This window comes from Clupea harengus, chromosome 11, assembly GCF_900700415.2.
Source record: "Clupea harengus chromosome 11, Ch_v2.0.2, whole genome shotgun sequence".
NCBI classification, from domain to species: Eukaryota; Metazoa; Chordata; class Actinopteri; order Clupeiformes; family Clupeidae; genus Clupea; species Clupea harengus.
In genome coordinates this window covers 28484291-28502348 of record NC_045162.1, presented here as the reverse complement: position 1 = coordinate 28502348, position 18058 = coordinate 28484291, and the positions used below count along the sequence as shown (strand labels likewise).

The 18058-nt window shown below is 44.2% G+C and overlaps 1 protein-coding gene and 1 long non-coding RNA gene across 2 annotated transcripts in view; one reads left to right on the top strand and one right to left on the bottom strand.

The window, feature by feature from the left end:
* Window positions 1-976: 976 nt before the first annotated feature.
* trim71 (tripartite motif containing 71, E3 ubiquitin protein ligase) overlaps window positions 977-18058 on the top strand; it is a 29582-nt gene continuing 12500 nt past the window's right edge. Inside the window, exon 1 of the mRNA XM_031576728.2 lies at window positions 977-2865. Within this exon, the coding sequence (XP_031432588.1) occupies window positions 2188-2865 (678 nt within the window). The 5' untranslated portion in view covers window positions 977-2187. The remainder of the gene's footprint in view (window positions 2866-18058) is intronic.
* On the bottom strand, window positions 13761-14389 carry LOC116222472. The gene is made up of 3 exons (XR_004164682.1): window positions 14345-14389; window positions 14123-14212; window positions 13761-14038 (listed from the first exon to the last, which is right to left on the bottom strand). It is a non-coding gene; the product is annotated as an uncharacterized LOC116222472 (long non-coding RNA).

Genomic DNA, 18058 nt, shown 5'->3' with positions numbered 1-18058 from the left:
AGCAAGCAGATGGCCACTGGACATGATGTTCTCTCAGGGGCCGCTGCTGTCAATGTTAACGCAACAATCACTGCCCTGCCACACCACACCACACTGCAATAACCTCTGCCATTTTGTCCACGTAACCTACGGTCATTTCCAGCGTGTGACCTGACCCTTCCTCTTTTTTTCTTCTGTAGCCTGCGCTGGACCCAACCCCCTTGCTCTGTTGTGCTTGTGTGTGTTTGCATGTTTGTGTGTGTGTGTGTGTGTGTGTGTGTGTGTGTGTGTGTGTGTGTGTGTGTGTGTGTGTTTACTTCTCAAAGAGATCAATGGAATGTCCTTGGAGTGGCCAGTGGCCGTGAGCAGGAGTGGCCAGGCCCTGCTGCTCCTAAAGCGAGGCTGGGATAATGGGGGTCAAAAGGTGTCTCCCCCGGCTCCATCCCTGATCCTGGCGTCGCATCGCTTCATTGGGCCGCTCACATCTGGAGCCCCAGCCCACAGTGGCGGCTCCATCCTGCCCCTCTGAGCCTTGACAGGGCCCCATCCTGAGAGCCAGTAAAAGTCTGTGTGGAACTGCAGGTTATTTACAGAGTAACACTTTACTGTATGCACCTTCGTCAATCACCAACACCCACACACCTCCTTGAGGAGTCTGACAGTTGTTAAAAAGAAGGCTTAGTATCAATGATTGCCTTGGTGGAAGTGAATAGCTACCCTGTGATTTTAGAGGAGAGGCTCTGGCAAGAACAATGAGATATGGGCTAGTGAGTCTTCATTTTTTTTTTTTTTAAGTTGTTTAATCATTCTTTCAGTGTTGTAGGCTATGGTATTCTGTTTCATGTATTCTGAGATTCAGATAATCATGAGGATAAATCATTTGGAAATGTATACAATTATTATAAAAAATATTTTATATGAATTTTATTTAGCAAAAATCTCATAAGGTCTGTGAAAATGTATGGCTTATATCTACTAGCCCTATGTTCATGGTAGAATATAACCTATCGGTCGATGCCCAACCCCCTCCCCACTTAAGCCTTGCCCCCCCCGTGTGATCAAGCGGAAGTGTTCGCAAGGCTTTCGGAATTGAAGGCATTTTCAGATCAGATTCGACAACCAGCGTCCCTGCGATCAGGGAACTGCACACTGTTAAGCGATTTTAAACAAACACAATGTGCGATTGCGTTTAGGGCACAACCGACATGTTCCCGTCGGATAGCCCGGAGCAGCAAGACGGATAGTCTGTACACCTCGTTGGATTTTTGAGGGAAGCCAGTGGAAATTACTTTAACGGTGTATTTTCGAACGGAAACTGATGGGTTAGTAATTCTAACCTTTCGTATGTTGGACAAATAATTGTTGCTACAATTGAACTGAGTGTAGAAGTGGAGTAAAGAGAAAGGAAGAGAAGACATATTCGATTCAGTAGGCGACACATCCAAATCTGTAACTGGATCTCATGAACGCTAACCAGCAAGCTAACTAGCTACATGGGACGTACTTTGCTGAAATATTCAATTCCTTCCCAGGCGACTCCGTCAGTTCCTTTAACACGCACTGCGCTCAGAAATGCCCAGATGGTAGACTAGAAGGCAAGAGACTGGCACGTGGAGAGAAAACACACCTTTGTGTTAAAGGAAAAGCAAGAAATTGACAACGCATCGAACGTGTGGCCCCTTTTCGTCATGCGGCGGTGGGGGAGGATCGGAGCAGGGACCTCGCAGCGGATTTCATGTTTCGCAACAATGTTAATGCTCCTCATCTGAGGATTATAGGCTAAGGCTCGAAAAATGAGCACCGGTTGTTTGTAAATCGTTAAACTGCACTGTGTTGATCGGAGCACCGAAATTACCTATGAGGGAATTTCCATGATGTCCTCGATTATAAGATTACCCTGGCATAATTTAAGAGGTTTGCTTAATTCTAACATTTAAAAACACAGTTGCATATAATTGATTTGAATACGATTTAATTTATACTTCCGAATTCATATGCATTGGTTGCCTATTTCCCAAGTACAGGTTTTACTGTGCAGAGATTTCTTTTTTCGGCCAAGCGAATTTGTATAGTGAGCGCAACGCCAGTGCTTGTACTTGGTCAGCATTTAATCCCCAGAAAATCCACATATTTTTAGAGCAAACGCATTCTATGCCTACCCGCCACACGATTTAAGTTTTTCAAAGTTATCTTTTGGCCTACTCGCAAATGGCTTCATTCCCAGACTCCGATCTGCAAACATGCCCTCTGTGCAAGGAGCTGTGCGGGTCTTCTGCTCCGATCTCCTCCAACTCCTCTACCTCATCGTCTTCATCTCAGACCTCAAATTCATCTACCTCGTCTTCTAGAAGGCTCCACGTACTACCCTGTCTACACGCATTCTGTAGGCGATGTTTAGAGGGCCAGCGGAACCCCGGCGACCCACTGAAACTTAGGTGCCCAACTTGTGACCAAAAGGTTTCCATGCCCGAATCCGGGGTAGACGCCTTGCCATCCTCAAATTTTCTCTTCAACAACTTGCTTGATGTTGTAGTTGCGTCCGAGGAGCTCAACAAGACTAGCTGCAGAGGCAACCCACATAGCAGCCTTCTTCGACCACATCACCTCACCTCACCTCAGTGCAGTTCCTGCGATGAGGGCAATCCCGCTACCTCACATTGCTTGGACTGCCAAGAGTACCTCTGTGACAACTGTGTCCGGGCGCACCAGCGGGTCCGTTTAACCAAAGACCATTTTATTGAAAGATTACTGGAGAGCTTGCACATAGGAGGCCGGACCAACAACGCCAACACTCCGTTGAGCCTCTCCCAGTCGTTCCATTCGACCTACTCGTTTCTGCCCGTCTTTCAGGAGCGAATGGATTTCTGTCAACAGCACGATAACGCGGTGAGTTCTCATTAAATTGTCTTGTATAAGTCAAGGTTGGCCGGTTTGTTATTTTCAATAATATTATGTCTTAAGCATAGGGTAGTGAACGGCATTTGATATATGTTGTAAAGACCATATGACACACCCTAAACTGCTTTGCAAACAAGTTTCAAATTTCAGTCTTCAATGCTAGATAAAATACTTATTTAAAAACATCTAGTAATAGATTTAATTTTGAGGTAGTTTGTTAATGCATTTCATTATTGAATTTGGGTACAAAATTGCTTTTACCTCCTTACAATTTGTGTATGATAACCATTTGGAGGCTCATATGGGTTGTCATCATACATTTTACAGAGTGGTCATTTTGAATGTTTGACACCCACATTTTCAGCTGCTACTGGCTTGGATTCTTGGCGAAAGCCTGCATTCTTTGAATGTCTTTGTAGACTACCCTGTTATTGCAGGTTATCTTAATTTGAAAATGACTTCATAACTGCAGAAACATGTTTTTTCCCCCTGAATGCGCAGCCACAGTGAGAGTCTACATGGGCATATGAGGGGAGAGCATATTGCATATTGAGAAGCTGCCTTCAAAGGCTGCTTCAAAACATGCCGTTTGCACTTTGTTTGTACGGCTGTTCAAGCCACGGAGTGATATGTGAGAACTACTCTCTCAGTAATCTGTTGACTGCTTTGGTCTCCTTGGATGTTTTTAAGTGCTGCAACCCCCGAGCTGGAGGAGTGTCTCTGTTTCACCACATGTGCCTCACGCCCCCCCCCCACCCAGAGCAGCCGTGATTGGTCAAGCCCCCAAGCTCATTTGCAGGAGAGATGGGAGTGTCTTGTAGGGTTTCTCAGAGATTTTTCTAAGCCATCGTACGATGCGGTAGTGTTGGATGAAAATGATTTCCAGGCATTTGTACCATAAGATGGCTGAATGTATGTTCCTTTGCTGGGTCTCGCACTAATCCTACAACTCTGAGGCATATTTGACAGGGTGGCCAATACGATGGCAGTGTTGAAGGGCCCCAAAGGGTGAAGGATTGAAGGCATTGTTTGGAGGTCCTGTTTTACACCAGCGGTACTTCAGTGTTGCTAATACATGATGAGAATACCCCGTTTTTTTTAAATGCCATGGCAACAATTTATTCAGTGTTAAGTAGTTGGAGGAGTCATTATTTGGAGGCCCTGCCGTTTTTTGAGCTTAAGCTTGTTTTGTTTGAAGGTACTGCTTTCCTCTCTTACTGTTCCACACACAGTGAGTGGTGTTTACCTCTCGTTGGAAGTTCTTCTACTTGTTTGTTGGAATGTGTGTGTGTGTGTGTGTGTGTTCAACAGTAGGATCACGTGATCCGCGGGGAGGAGTCCTTGCTGGAATGCAGTGCATGTTATCGTAGTGAGGGTGACGCTGGAGAATCGCTTTCAATGTTGACAAGCCCTCATTTCACGCCCACCACGTGGGGGCGGGTGCTGAGGGACTCCACTAGAGCAACAACTGCTCGTGACAGAAATACACCAGCCCTTGGTCATCCATCAGTTATGATACAAGAGTCCGTTTCAGACCCTCTGCTCACTTCCCCATTCTTTCCACTGCTTTTAAGATTCAATGATCCCCTTTTTCCACTTAGCCTAAAAAAGGCCTACACTATGAAAGTCTTTGCATACCTTCCCAATTGTATCCACAAACCCCTGGTGTTTCATAGTGTTGCATACTTCACTTCATGCTCATAGCATTCATTGTCAGGGCATAGGTGGGTGTCGTCCTCTGGACCTTATTTGGATGATCCAGAATGATTCTCTCTCTCTGTCTTTCTTTCTTTCACTCTCTCACACACACACACACACACACACACACAGGCAGGCGTAGAGGGGGTGGGGGGTAGAGAGAGGCCCCAGTATAGCTAACACAGGAAGCCTCCCGTTCAGACGGAATGCTATGACATCAGCTCTCAGCAGTCCTCCTGGAGGAGAGCTGGAAGCAGGGCAATCTTTCTGTCTTTAAGGGTTGTCTGTAAGCAGTGTTTCCATTCTCCAAGAATTCACCACCCTAGTGTGTTTGTCTCTCTCTTGTATGTCTTGGGAAGCTGTAAAAGAGCCTAGTAGTGAGCACTGCACTTTGTAGCTGTTATGTAAGTGACCTCGACTGAAGGACCTGGCAATCCTCTGTGTATCCCGTCATTGTGGCTGTGTACTCTCTTGTTATGGTTTAGTGGCTCAGAGCAAATGGATATGGAAGAATAGCAACTTGCCCAGAGCCGTTGTGTTTAGGGCTGAACGATTAATTGCATTTGCGATTTAATCGCGACATGATGGAACGCGATTTTCTAACCGCAACGTTCGCGATTAAAAAACGTGGTCTAAAAAAAAAAAAAAAAAAAAAAATGTTTTTTTTTTTTTTTTAAAGATGGTAAATTTTGCACACAGTGTTTAAAAAGTGCATGCCTAGTGTTTATACTTAAAATTACTTTTTTTAAATTACTTAAATGCACAGTGGCAAAGCCACCTATTTGTTGTTCTTGTTTCTGTAATGAGCAGTTAAATAAAAATGTAAAATGTGGGAAAGAATATTTTACACTAAATGTATCTAATATTGTGTTTGTCATATTTAAATCATTCATTACGTTTTGTTAGGAAAAAAAGAGGATACAAAAAAAAAATCGCATATTAAATCGCAATCGCAATATTTTGGTAAAAAAATCGCAATTAGATTATTTTCCCAAATCGTTCAGCCCTAGTTGTGTTGGGTAAACACAGGAATGCTGCTGGGTTGGAGGCCTGTGGCCTTGTTCATGTTGCTGCAGGGAGAATAGGCCTCATAGTGTCTCTGTTGGTTGGTTTAGGGGGTGGGGGTGGGCTGCAAAAGGGGTAGAGGAAATCCTTAATGTGGGGGGTCAAACAATAGGGGTTATATTCCCCGCTGAAGGTCTGGGGTTGAACGGAGCCATTTTCCAAGCAGAGGTTTTTTGTAAACATGTAGGGCTAAGAGGGAGGTGAGCAGAAGCCTGTCTGTTGTTTCAAGCCCTTCTGTTGCCTTTTATTTGGATGACCTTCACTTCACAAAATGGCAGATGGGGAAGAATGGGCAACTGGCTAAATGCCCCATTGTGAGTGAGGGTGATGCCAAGTGTTTCAATTGTACATAGGCTGCGGTATGATTGCAGGTCTCTCTTCAAACGCATTTGGGACATGGTATGACTGGAATTGATTGATTGCGGTGATAGAAAACAAATCATTTTATATCATAAATGCTCTTTTGCGCAGCAAAAGACAGTACAGCAGTGTTGCAGCAGTATTTCCACAGATGATCTAGTCTGTAAAGCTATGGCCATTCAATGAAGACATATTGACACACATCGAAGCATTGGAGTAGTGGAGAAAGGAGAGAAGTTGAGAAGAAAACATTATTTGTGTAAAATTACTAAATAAATCCAGATAAAAATTATATTTTACAGGTAGCAGTTTCTTTTGTAAGGTTATGGCAGCTTTACAATTGAAGGTTCAGTATGATGTTGCCATTCTTTTAATCCAGTAGTGATTTTAAGTAAAAACTGTTGATATAGAGCTACTGAAAAGTGTTAAAGGTAAGCTTAGATCTTCCATTTCTTTTCACGTAAAGGTACTATGCTCAGGTTTGGAGTGCTGTAGCTTATTATGCAATTCAATTCAAAATGACTTGAGGATGTTAAAATATATAATGTTGGTTGGTGTGTTATTTTAGTTTCTATTGTGATGTAGGTTGTAAACAAGCATTTTAGAAAGTCCTACTTTTACGGTCACTGGAATTTGGCAAATGAACCAAGTGGTCCCTTTTTACTCTCTTGTTTGTGTGGCCTCCTGACGGTTTCACTAATGACTGTTTAACCCTGGTTAAACTCTTGGTTTACAGAGCCATTGATTTATTTTTATTTAAAGAATACAAAACCTAAACATTATACCCCAAAATTGACGTGTCAAATTAATCAAATCTAATTTTCACTGCCTTGATTTTTGTCTCAATCTCTGGAAGGATTCCTGAGCTTTTTGCCCTTTTTTCCCTGTACGTTGGTGAGGGATTTTAACGAACTATGGCCCATTGATTGTTGCCTTTTGTGTGAATTTGTTTTTTTTAATCATACTCATAAAAACATAAAGCTATGGTAAAGTTTCAACTGTGGCTTGCTTATCAGATTGTTGTCCTTTGTTATCGTTATTTGTTATATTGATTTATTGAGGCGGGGGATTTCAAGTAAGTCATTCAGTGTTATTGTAATGGCAGAATGGAGCCACTACCATGGAGATGAGAGTGTCTAAGAGCTCTGTCACTGTACTGTACTGTGGCCGGCCCCAACCGCAGGCTGTAGGCCAAGGGTCATGGGATGTAAGCGGCTGCCATGTGCTCTTGTATGTGCTGGAGGAACACTGTTCAGAGACTGACCCTGTTTCCCTGTGTCAGTGCAGTGGCCTTCTCTCTCTCGCTCTCTGTTTTACTGATTGGCCTTAAACATGAATGGCTGTACATGCAAGTACGAGGAAATGATCTGGTTTTGAATGTCCTTTAGCATTAGTTGTCCCAGTGTGATTGTGCATGTGTCCTTTCTGAATTAGTGGGATACTGCTTGAAGGCCTCTATCTGAGAAATATCACAAAGGGCTCTGAAGGGCCGTAGGTATGAGGCAGAACCTGATCTGATGCTGTGTACAGGGTTTTAGTCAGAACCTGGTCTGATGCTGTGTACAGGGTTTTAGTCAGAACCTGGTCTGATGCTGTGTACAGGGTTTAGTCAGAACCTGGTCTGATGCTGTGTACAGGGTTTTAGTCAGAACCTGGTCTGATGCTGTGTACAGGGTTTAGGCAGAACCTGTGTCCCACACAGCTGCCACAGTTTGTTTGCCGCTGCTGATGAATGCGGTACACATTCTGCTCACGTCAGTGGATGTCTTTAAGACGGCCATTTACATGATGACTTGCCTTTGAGTGAGGAAATAAACATTGAAATCCCATGAAGTTGATTTGGTGTTTGTATTTAGGGGAATGCTCAAACCCAATGCTCTTCATTCCTGCAGTGTCTTTACTCGTCACACAATGGAGACGTGCTCCACTCCCTCAGGTATATGCAGTGTCACCATGGAGACGTGCTCCTCTCCCTCAGGTATATGCAGTGTCACCATGGAGACGTGCTCCTCTCCCTCAGGTATATGCAGTGTCACCATGGAGACGTGCTCCACTCCCTCAGGTATATGCAGTGTCACCATGGAGACGTGCTCCTCTCCCTCAGGTATATGCAGTGTCACCATGGAGACGTGCTCCACTCCCTCAGGTATATGCAGTGTCACCATGGAGACGTGCTCCACTCCCTCAGTGTCACCATGGAGACGTGCTCCTCTCCCTCAGGTATATGCAGTGTCACCATGGAGACGTGCTCCTCTCCCTCAGGTATATGGAAGGCAACATGTAGAGCTGTTTTCCCGTGTGCATTTTGTGGCCCTCTTTCAGCCTTCTCCGTTTCCCCCGGTGCCTCTCTGTGTTTTTAACTCTTTTCATGTGCAGTGCTCTCTCAGCTTTGATATAGAATCTGGTGGGGCACACTTAAAACAAAGCCAACACAGAGCCATCTGGAGCAGTCGGGAAGGAGCGAGGGTTTTTCCTCTGGAAAAGGGTTTCCTTCTTTGCAGGGATCGCTTCATGGTGGAATGTGGAATGGTCAGCAGATTGAAGGCCTGACTAGAAACAGATTATTTGCCCGTTTTGGGTGCAACATTATTAGAAGCATAGACGTTTGTGATTCTTTCTCTGTCTCTCCCTCTCTTGAGGGGTTTGACGTTGAAATAATGAACTGTAAAAGGGTTATTGTCCACATGTGGCTGAAAATGGATAGCCCACTCCTATTTCATGCTTTTCAAGTTGGATCAAATATTTTCACCCCCCCCCCCCCCCTTCTTTAAACAGTTTTATTAGGACCAGGGTAGATAGTGTATTTCCCCCCCATTTAAGATTATACAAGTGAACCAGTGAGATCTTCACAGGGTGCATTCAAAAGTGTCCTGCCAAAAAGTTCTGGGCTTCTTCATAAAGCAGGACACACTGCCAGTGGAACATATGTCTGAACATTTAATATTGTTGAATGAAGTCGGGCAGGTGGAACAGATGGAGTGTGGAAACTCACAGTTACTTAGCATGCTGAAACGCTCTCACTACAACACACTCTGCTTGGCCTCTGTGTCTGCAGTCCTAGACATAGTTTTACCATATGCTGCTCATTGGCAAGCCTGGGTCTGAGCGCGTTGCTCCTGGGGCTCGTCGGCCTGCAGACACACCGCTAAAAGCAGGGTCTGAGCGCGTTGCTCCTGGGGCTCGTCGGCCTGCAGACACACCGCTAAAAGCAGGGTCTGAGCGCGTTGCTCCTGGGGCTCGTCGGCCTGCAGACACACCGCTAAAAGCATAGGGGCTCTTTTCCAGAAAGAGGAATGAGGCTACGTTGTTTTGGAATGGTGGTTGAAGAAAGCCCTGGATTTGGGTTGAAAGAATAACATGGGTTGCACTAAAAAAAAACGACCGGCTTCTGTTTCACTTTCTTTCTGCTTTGGAGTTTAAACCCCATTATTTCCCCAAGTTGTGCAGATTTAGTCAGTTTTAGTCTTTAGGAGTTAGAGGGGCGGGAGGATGAGGTTTCCGGTTCCTTCCTGTCACCGACTGCAGTGTGTGTGTGTGTGTGTGTGTGTGTGTGTGTGTGTGTGTGTGTGTGTGTGTGTGTGTGTGTGTGTGTGTGTGTGTGTGTGTGTGTGTGTGTGTGTGTGTGTGTGTGTGTGTGTGTGTGTGTGTGTGTGTGTGTGTGTGTGTGTGTGTGTGTGTGTGTGTGTGTGTGGTCAGTGCTGAAGAGGAGACCAGTGTGCCCACTGAGTACCCCACCAAACACACACGTGCTCACGCTCGTCCCTCCAGAGTACACACACACACACACACACACACACACACACACACGGACAGGATTTCACATACGTTCTCTTTCAAAGCAATGCCTCGTCGTAGTCTCACTCACTCTCTTTCCCAGCCTTCTGCCTCTGGGACGGGATTCAAACTTGAGTTTTCCTGTGATTGTCATCATGGCCTGTACGGTTTTTAACAGAGGAAACCGCCATGCGCTCCGTGTGTTCAGGCCCTGCCCTGCCCTGCCCTGCCCTGGTGCTAGTTTTAGCTCTGGAACCTGCATGTGTGATCTCTTTGGCACAAGTTTTCCCCTCTAAAGTGCCCAGACTAGGTAAGTGTTTTGTCCACGTTGCGTGAGAGAGCCAGCTACTACTGCATATGTGTGCGTCTGCACACTCTCATTCACACGATGTCCTTACGCACGCACACACGCACGCACGCACGCACGCACGCACGCACGCACGCACGCACACACAAACACATGTGCGCGCACACACACACTTACACGCATGCACACGCACAAACACATGTGTGCACACACATACACACGCACAAACACATGTGTATGCACAAACACATGTGTGCACACACACATACACACACACACACGCACAAACACATGTGCACACACACACACGCACACGCACAAACACATGTGTGCACGCACACGCACACACACACACACGCACACGCACAAACACATGTGTGCACACACACGCACACACACACACACGCGCACAAACACACACACGCACAAACACATGTGTACACACACACACACACACACACACACACACACACGCACACGCACAAACACATGTGTGCACACACACACACACACACACACACACACGCACACGCACAAACACGTGTGCACACACACACACACACACGCACACACACACGCACACGCACAAACACATGTGTGCACACACACACACACACACACACACACACACGCACACGCACAAACACATGTGTGCACACACACACACGCGCACAAACACACACACGCACAAACACATGTGTACACACACACACACACACGCACACGCACAAACACATGTGTGCACACACACACACGCACAAACACACACACGCACACGCACATGTGTACACACACGTGTGGAGGCATGCTGATTACACCAGGGGCCCAGCTGATTTTGTTTGGCTTTTCCACAGCAGCCAATGAGGTCACCGGAGAGCCACACACCTCCCACAGTGGCTGCTAGGGTACTCAGTGTGTGTGTGTGTGTCTGTCTGTGTCTGTGTGTCTGTGTGTCTGTGTGTCTGTGTGTCTGTGTGTGTGTGTGTGTCTGTGTGTGTGTCTGTGTCTGTGTCTGTGTCTGTGTCTGTGTGTGCGTGTGTGCGTGTCTGCGTGTGTGCGTGTGTGTCTGTGTCTGTGTCTGTGTCTGTGTCTGTGTCTGTGTCTGTGTGTGTGTGTGTGTGTGTGTGTGTGTGTGTGTGAGAGAGTGTTTTCTACTCCAAAGAGGAAAGCTCACGGGCACGTGTGACTTCTCAGAAACAGGATTAGTGTGCTAAGGAGATTCTTGGGTTGTGTTGATTTCCCCGGCCAACTCTTCTTGGCAGTGTGGTTGATCTGGACATTTGGGAAAGCTGAGGGAATGTCTGGCACTCATTCACAAGTGAGCCTCAAAGACAATAACCACGCTGCAGGAAAGCAGAAATAAGTGCTGAGTTGTTCTGTATTAGTTTGGACAACGCACCTGTAATGACAAAACAGGAAAGTCCTGTAAGAAGACCAGGTGTTAGATCAGGTTTTTTGAGTTTGCTTATGAACAGGGAGGGAAAAGAATCATGTCTGCAGAACGAGTTTATTTTAAAACAGCGCCTATCCAAATTTCCAATTGCCAATTTTTTAATGTTTGCTTTCAGTGAAACATATAAACCATCTACTAAGGTATTTTCCTGAAACGTAATACTTCTTAATAAGGAAGTCCCGATTCGTGATCTTTTTTGAGAAATGACAGACAAGATGTTATTATTATCTAATGATCCACTTCATAGGTCATAGTCTAATGCAAACTGATTGTGCTTGATAGGATTTTGGCATGTTGGTGGGAAAATGCTGTCAATGTGGTCCCTGCCTATTTGCTGCATAAGCTTATCACAATAAGGACACAATAAATACCGTTAGCTTAGCACAATAAGGACACAATAAATACTGTTAGCTTAGCACAATAAGGACACAGTAAATACCATTAGCTTAGCATAATAAGCACACAATAAATACCAGAATTGGCTGATGGACTGCAGGTATCCCTAACGATAGGGAGAAACTTCATGAAAATCCTGTAATTTATCAGAAGCTTCAATAAATAAAGCTAAGTGTCTTCCCACTCTGTTCACCTACTCTTCTCTTTGATTTTCACTATTAATGTAAAATGAATGTCTTTTGTTTAGTCTGCTTTGAAATTGAGTAATATAGGTTAAATATAACCCTTCAATGGCTCTTATTTAGTAAACCACATTATGAACCATTAAATCTGTTAGTGCAAATTGTATAGCAGCTGGATATGTTGTCAGTTGCTGGTTTTAAAATACAAACTCTTGTTTGCATACATTTTAAATCATTCAACAATACAAATATTACAGTTACTTTTAATTATTAACAATTTTTGATTTTCCATTGGCCTAGCTAGATAGCTAAATCCTGTTCTTCCCAGATCTAGTGTTGTGGTGAAAGTGGAGGGGGCAAACGGCACACTCCCCTGCCCCCTGTGTCGTTTGTTCTACCTGCTTCTTGTAGGACTTGTCCACAGGACAACCAAATGTCTTTTTTTTTTTTTGCGTTTTCAAAGTTTTGCACCCATACGACAGTGTTTTAAGAACTCCTCGTCCACAGGGATACTCAAAAACAAGTGAAAACACTGCTGCTGGCTAGTTAGTTTTTTCTTCTTCTTCTTGCATAACCTATGCTGCAAGTAAGAGCCTACAATTAAACAACATTATTATCAAAGCAATGGCACTATGAGATGAAATAAATCCTCAATCCTATAAATCGTTTTATTTGTCAACATCAACAACACATCGTTTGGGTGAACAGAATTTCCTCAGTGAAGTGAACTCACCCTGCTGAAGGCTGCTTGCATTTAGTGTCACTTTTAAATCAGACAAGCCCAGAACAGGCTTTGGCCTCTGATGCTTTTGATAAATGATGTCCTCCTCTTAGACAGAACAAATGGCCTGATTTACCATGATGTGTCTGACAATCAAAAATAGATGTTCTATTCATTGACCTCTGAGGGCGCGGTGAAGTGGAGTGCTCAGAAGCTTCATGGAGAATGGAACATGATTGGATGAAGTTAGGGCAGTGTCATCATCGTTTTCAAAAGGTGTGTTATCGCCTGTCCACACGACGATGTATGGGTGGCGTTTTAAAAAAGATTTCACTTTTCTGGAACTCGTTTTGTAATTGGTCCATTGTTGTTGTGGACGAAAAAGCCAAAATGCAGCCAAACCTCCCCTTACTCAGTCCTCCCAGAGTGTTTTCCGGAGAGTACAGCTGTAGCTTATACAGACCGGGGTGTATTCAGAACCCCCCAACATTTCTGCAGAAGGAAATCCTATCCTTCCACACCTGTTCATGCGTTTTAAAGAGAGACTGGTGTCCACGAGAACCACCGTAGCCCCCCTCCTGAAGAAGAGATGGAGTGCTCCGGCAGGAAACAAGAAGCGTCTCATTAAAGATTTATGCACATCGCCATCAGAGAGATTCCTTTACTGTACATCGCCATCAGAGAGAGTCCTTTACTGTACATCGCCATCAGAGAGAGTCCTTTACTGTACATCGCCATCAGAGAGAGTCCTTTACTGTACATCAGAGAGAGTCCTTTACTGTACATCGCCATCAGAGAGAGACCTTTACTGTACATCAGAGAGAGTCCTTTACTGTACATCAGAGAGAGTCCTTTACTGTACATCGCCATCAGAGAGAGTCCTTTACTGTACATCGCCATCAGAGAGAGTCCTTTACTGTACATCAGAGAGAGTCCTTTACTGTACATCGCCATCAGAGAGAGTCCTTTACTGTACATCAGAGAGAGTCCTTTACTGTACATCAGAGAGAGTCCTTTACTGTACATCGCCATCAGAGAGAGTCCTTTACTGTACATCAGAGAGAGTCCTTTACTGTACATCGCCATCAGAGAGAGACCTTTACTGTACATCGCCATCAGAGAGAGTCCTTTACTGTACATCAGAGAGAGTCCTTTACTGTACATCGCCATCAGAGAGAGTCCTTTACTGTACATCAGAGAGAGTCCTTTACTGTACATCAGAGAGAGTCCTTTACTGTACATCGCCATCAGAGAGAGTCCTTTACTGTACATCGCCATCAGAGAGAGACCTTTACTGTACATCGCCATCAGAGAGAGTCCTTTACTGTACATCGCCATCAGAGAGAGACCTTTACTGTACATCGCCATCAGAGAGAGTCCTTTACTGTACATCAGAGAGAGTCCTTTACTGTACATCAGAGAGAGTCCTTTACTGTACATCGCCATCAGAGAGAGTCCTTTACTGTACATCAGAGAGAGTCCTTTACTGTACATCGCCATCAGAGAGAGACCTTTACTGTACATCGCCATCAGAGAGAGTCCTTTACTGTACATCAGAGAGAGTCCTTTACTGTACATCGCCATCAGAGAGAGTCCTTTACTGTACATCGCCATCAGAGAGAGTCCTTTACTGTACATCAGAGAGAGTCCTTTACTGTACATCGCCATCAGAGAGAGTCCTTTACTGTACATCGCCATCAGAGAGAGTCTTTACTGTACATCGCCAGTCAGCTAGAAAGTGAGCGGAGCGTGTATGGCCAAGAGGGGGAAAATGTCTGTCTGTAGTTTTACCCACTAAAGAGATTTCTTCTTGAGGGACCTTCTTTATGTGCAGGGGCCCCCTAGCCTTGAAGCTCTATATCTCTCTCTCTATCTATCTATATATCTCTCTCTCTTTTTGCCTGCTTCTCTTTCTTTCTCTCCCCATCATCATCTCTCTATCTCTCTATCTCTCTCTCTCTCTGCCTGCTTCTCTTTCTTTCTCTCCCCATCATCATCTCTCTCTCTCTCTCTATCTCTCTCTCTTTCTCTGTGCCTGCTTCTCTTTCTTTCTCTCCCCATCATCATCATCTCTCTCTCTCTCTCTCTCTCTCTCTCTCTCTGCCTGCTTCTCTTTCTTTCTCTCCCCATCATCATCTCTTTATCTCTCTATCTATTTATCTATCTCTATCTCTATCTCTTTCTCTGTGCCTGCTTCTCTTTCTTTCTCTCCCCATCATCATCATCTCTCTCTCTCCCTCTCTCCCTCTCCCTCTCTCTCTCTCTCTGAGCAGTAGATTTGCAGAGCAGTTCCCAAGACTGACATGTTTACAGTCTCGTTGGCTGTCATTGGTGTTGTTTGTCAGGAGAGCCTTTCCACAAATCGTATCCTTGAGTGCATAAGGAACCCTCGAGTCATATCATGTGAGCTCATGGGGCAACTGTTATCCCAGTTCTAGGAAAGCACATGTGGGCAAGGAAATCCTCCGCCCCTAGCTCTTGTGGAATACTAAATATAGACTTTGTGCATAGCTCTCTCTTGCTGGTAAGAGGAAAGTATTTTGCATTTGTTGGCTGAATTAAAGGTTTTGGGAAATCAAATTGTCTGGCCACAAGGTGTTGCCTTCAGTGTCCACCTGAGGATAATCACTACTGAAACTATGATCAGGTGGCAGAGGTCCCCTATAGGATCATTGCTTCATCTTGGTCCTCACCAAAATGTCGTCATTTTAAGAAATGAATTGAGTGCTACTTCCAGTCCACTGCTGCCTTAATATGTAGCAGTGCAAATGTCTTGGGAGAGGATCATATGTAAAATGTTTAGAAATAAGTAAGTAGAATGGCGTTTCATTCTCTGTGAGTGCAGCAGTGATTTGTGATTCTGAGTAATGTGAGACTTTCTGTTTATTGTAGGATTGAAGCCTCAGAAAAGCTAATCAAATTCAGCTTCATATGGTTATTTAATAGAGCTGTCAGTTTAACGCGTTATTAACGGCTTTAACGCAAACCCATTCTAACAACGTCGATTTTTTTAACGCAAGATTAACGTTCTTTTTGGCCTCGCAAACTGTGTAGTTTTTTTTCAAATGCTTTTGCAAAAACTAGTAACCTTAGAACAGCAAAACAATAGGCACGCCGTTTGGGCTTGGAAGCCGGCTAATAGTAGTAGGCTAACGTTACGGTTTGAGTGAATGGTGAGCGCGATATGGCGAAATGGATGATAAAAAGCTTCTGAATGGAAAGTTTACTTTAAAAAGTTGTGCAAAAGAAGCGAGCGTCACTGTTGTCTGAAAATGTCAACAGGCTTGTCTGTTTGAGTAGCTGGCTGAAAGCAAAGAAGTAGTAGGCTTACCTTTTATTGGTTACCTAACTGTTACGGTTCATTGTTTCTGAAATTCAATTCAATTTTATATAGCGCCATAACAATACAACGCTTTACAGAGCCCAAGGCCTGAACCCCCTTAGTGCAAGCACAATGGCAACACGGGCAAGAAAAAACTCCCTGTTAGTCAGGAAGGACCCTTAAGCAGAACCACGGCACATAAGGGGGGACCCATCTGCTTGAGGTCGGCCGGGTGGAGATAGGAAGGGGGGATGGGTGGAGGGTTGTGTGGCAGAAGGGGATGGGAAACAACAGGTGTTGTACATATCCTGCATTTGGTAGATGTACATAATATATATACAGACATCCGGTGGTAAATACATGATACAAACAAGACCAGTTTAGTGGGTATACACAGTGCTCATAGGTTTACTGTTAGGGGTAAGGGGAGTAGGAACAGAGAAACATGTTGATGGTGGCAATAATATATATTGTATATAGATGCTAGCATAGGGTATTAGGTAGAGTAAGTGTACGGCAGTGCGGTGGTGGTGGGTGCAATTGGCCGAGGGTTTCTACGGGTAGACCGGGTGGAGAGACTACAGCAGCGTCCCATAGCGAAGATAGTATAGATTAGGAGAGAAAGAAAAAGAACAGAGTGAGTGGGTAGCGTTTGGCTGTCCATATGCGTAGATGAGGAGTAGTGGGGGTGAGGAGCAATGTTTCCACTTCCATCAGCAATTGGAACATGCTATAAGGGAGAGAGAACATTTTTGTTAGTAGACATTTATTTCAGAAACAGATAAGGAGATACCTTTGGGTAGTAGGTTTACAGTAGGCAATATGGCCATTTTATCAGTATTATTATAAGCATTAGTAATCTTAAATAAGAGGCCTGACTGCTATGTTCCCAGCAAACTTGAAAAAAAGAAAATATTAAGCCATGGTTTAACTGCACTATAGGCTGAGTCCTTGTTTACCTGAAATGTGCACTTTATGATTTTATTTTATACCGCCCTGTTTGGCACTGTTGTTTTTTAATAAAATAAAACATTTGCATAAAGCAAGCCAATCCACTTGTCCATGTTGATAAGAGCATTAAAATGAAAAAAAAAATGATGGGAAAAATAAATTAAGGGACATTTAGAATAGATACAAATTTGCGAGTTAACTATTTTGAGTTAACTATGACATTAAATGCGATTAAATATTTTAATCGTTTGACAGCACTATTATTTAATTGTGTGTGGAGTTTTTGACATCTTCACCAGAATTTCAAATCTTCATATACAGCTGTGAAAGGGCTATATCTAGAGCCGCGTGTCTAAAGAGCCATGGTGCTTATTGGATCAGTATTTTACGCGTTGACTGCACGACTGGTTGAAATGAATGCCACACCAGGCATGCTACATGTTTAGCTGAAGACTTCCTCATTGAGCTCATACTATCTGATCTGAACCCGTACTTTTGTGCATGCGATCCCAGCTCTAGTATGTGGCCCACACAGAGAGTGCCTGGCAGCTTTACGAGCAGGTAACCCGAGTGCATCGCCTTTCTAAGTTTACATGCAGCTGCTCACAGCGCTTAGAGATGGCAAAGATATAATGTGTGTGTGTGTGTGTGTGTGTGTGTGTGTGTGTGTGTGTGTGTGTGGAGGGGCTAAATTGACATATGATTCTGAGTGGGGCATTGACACTAGACATAAGATCACTGGTCCAGAGGCTTTGCTGACCTGTTGTGTAGCATTGTCAAATTTTAGTGAAACTTGTTTTTGTTATACAGAAAAGATGCATTTTTTTTTCTTCTGGATTGTGAACAAAAATGGTTTAGGTGGAGGTCAGGACAATGGAGCTTTCTGATTTAGTTAGTAATCAGTCATCAACCTGTCAGAGCAGGAAACCCAGATCAGGCTTTGTTTGTGTCT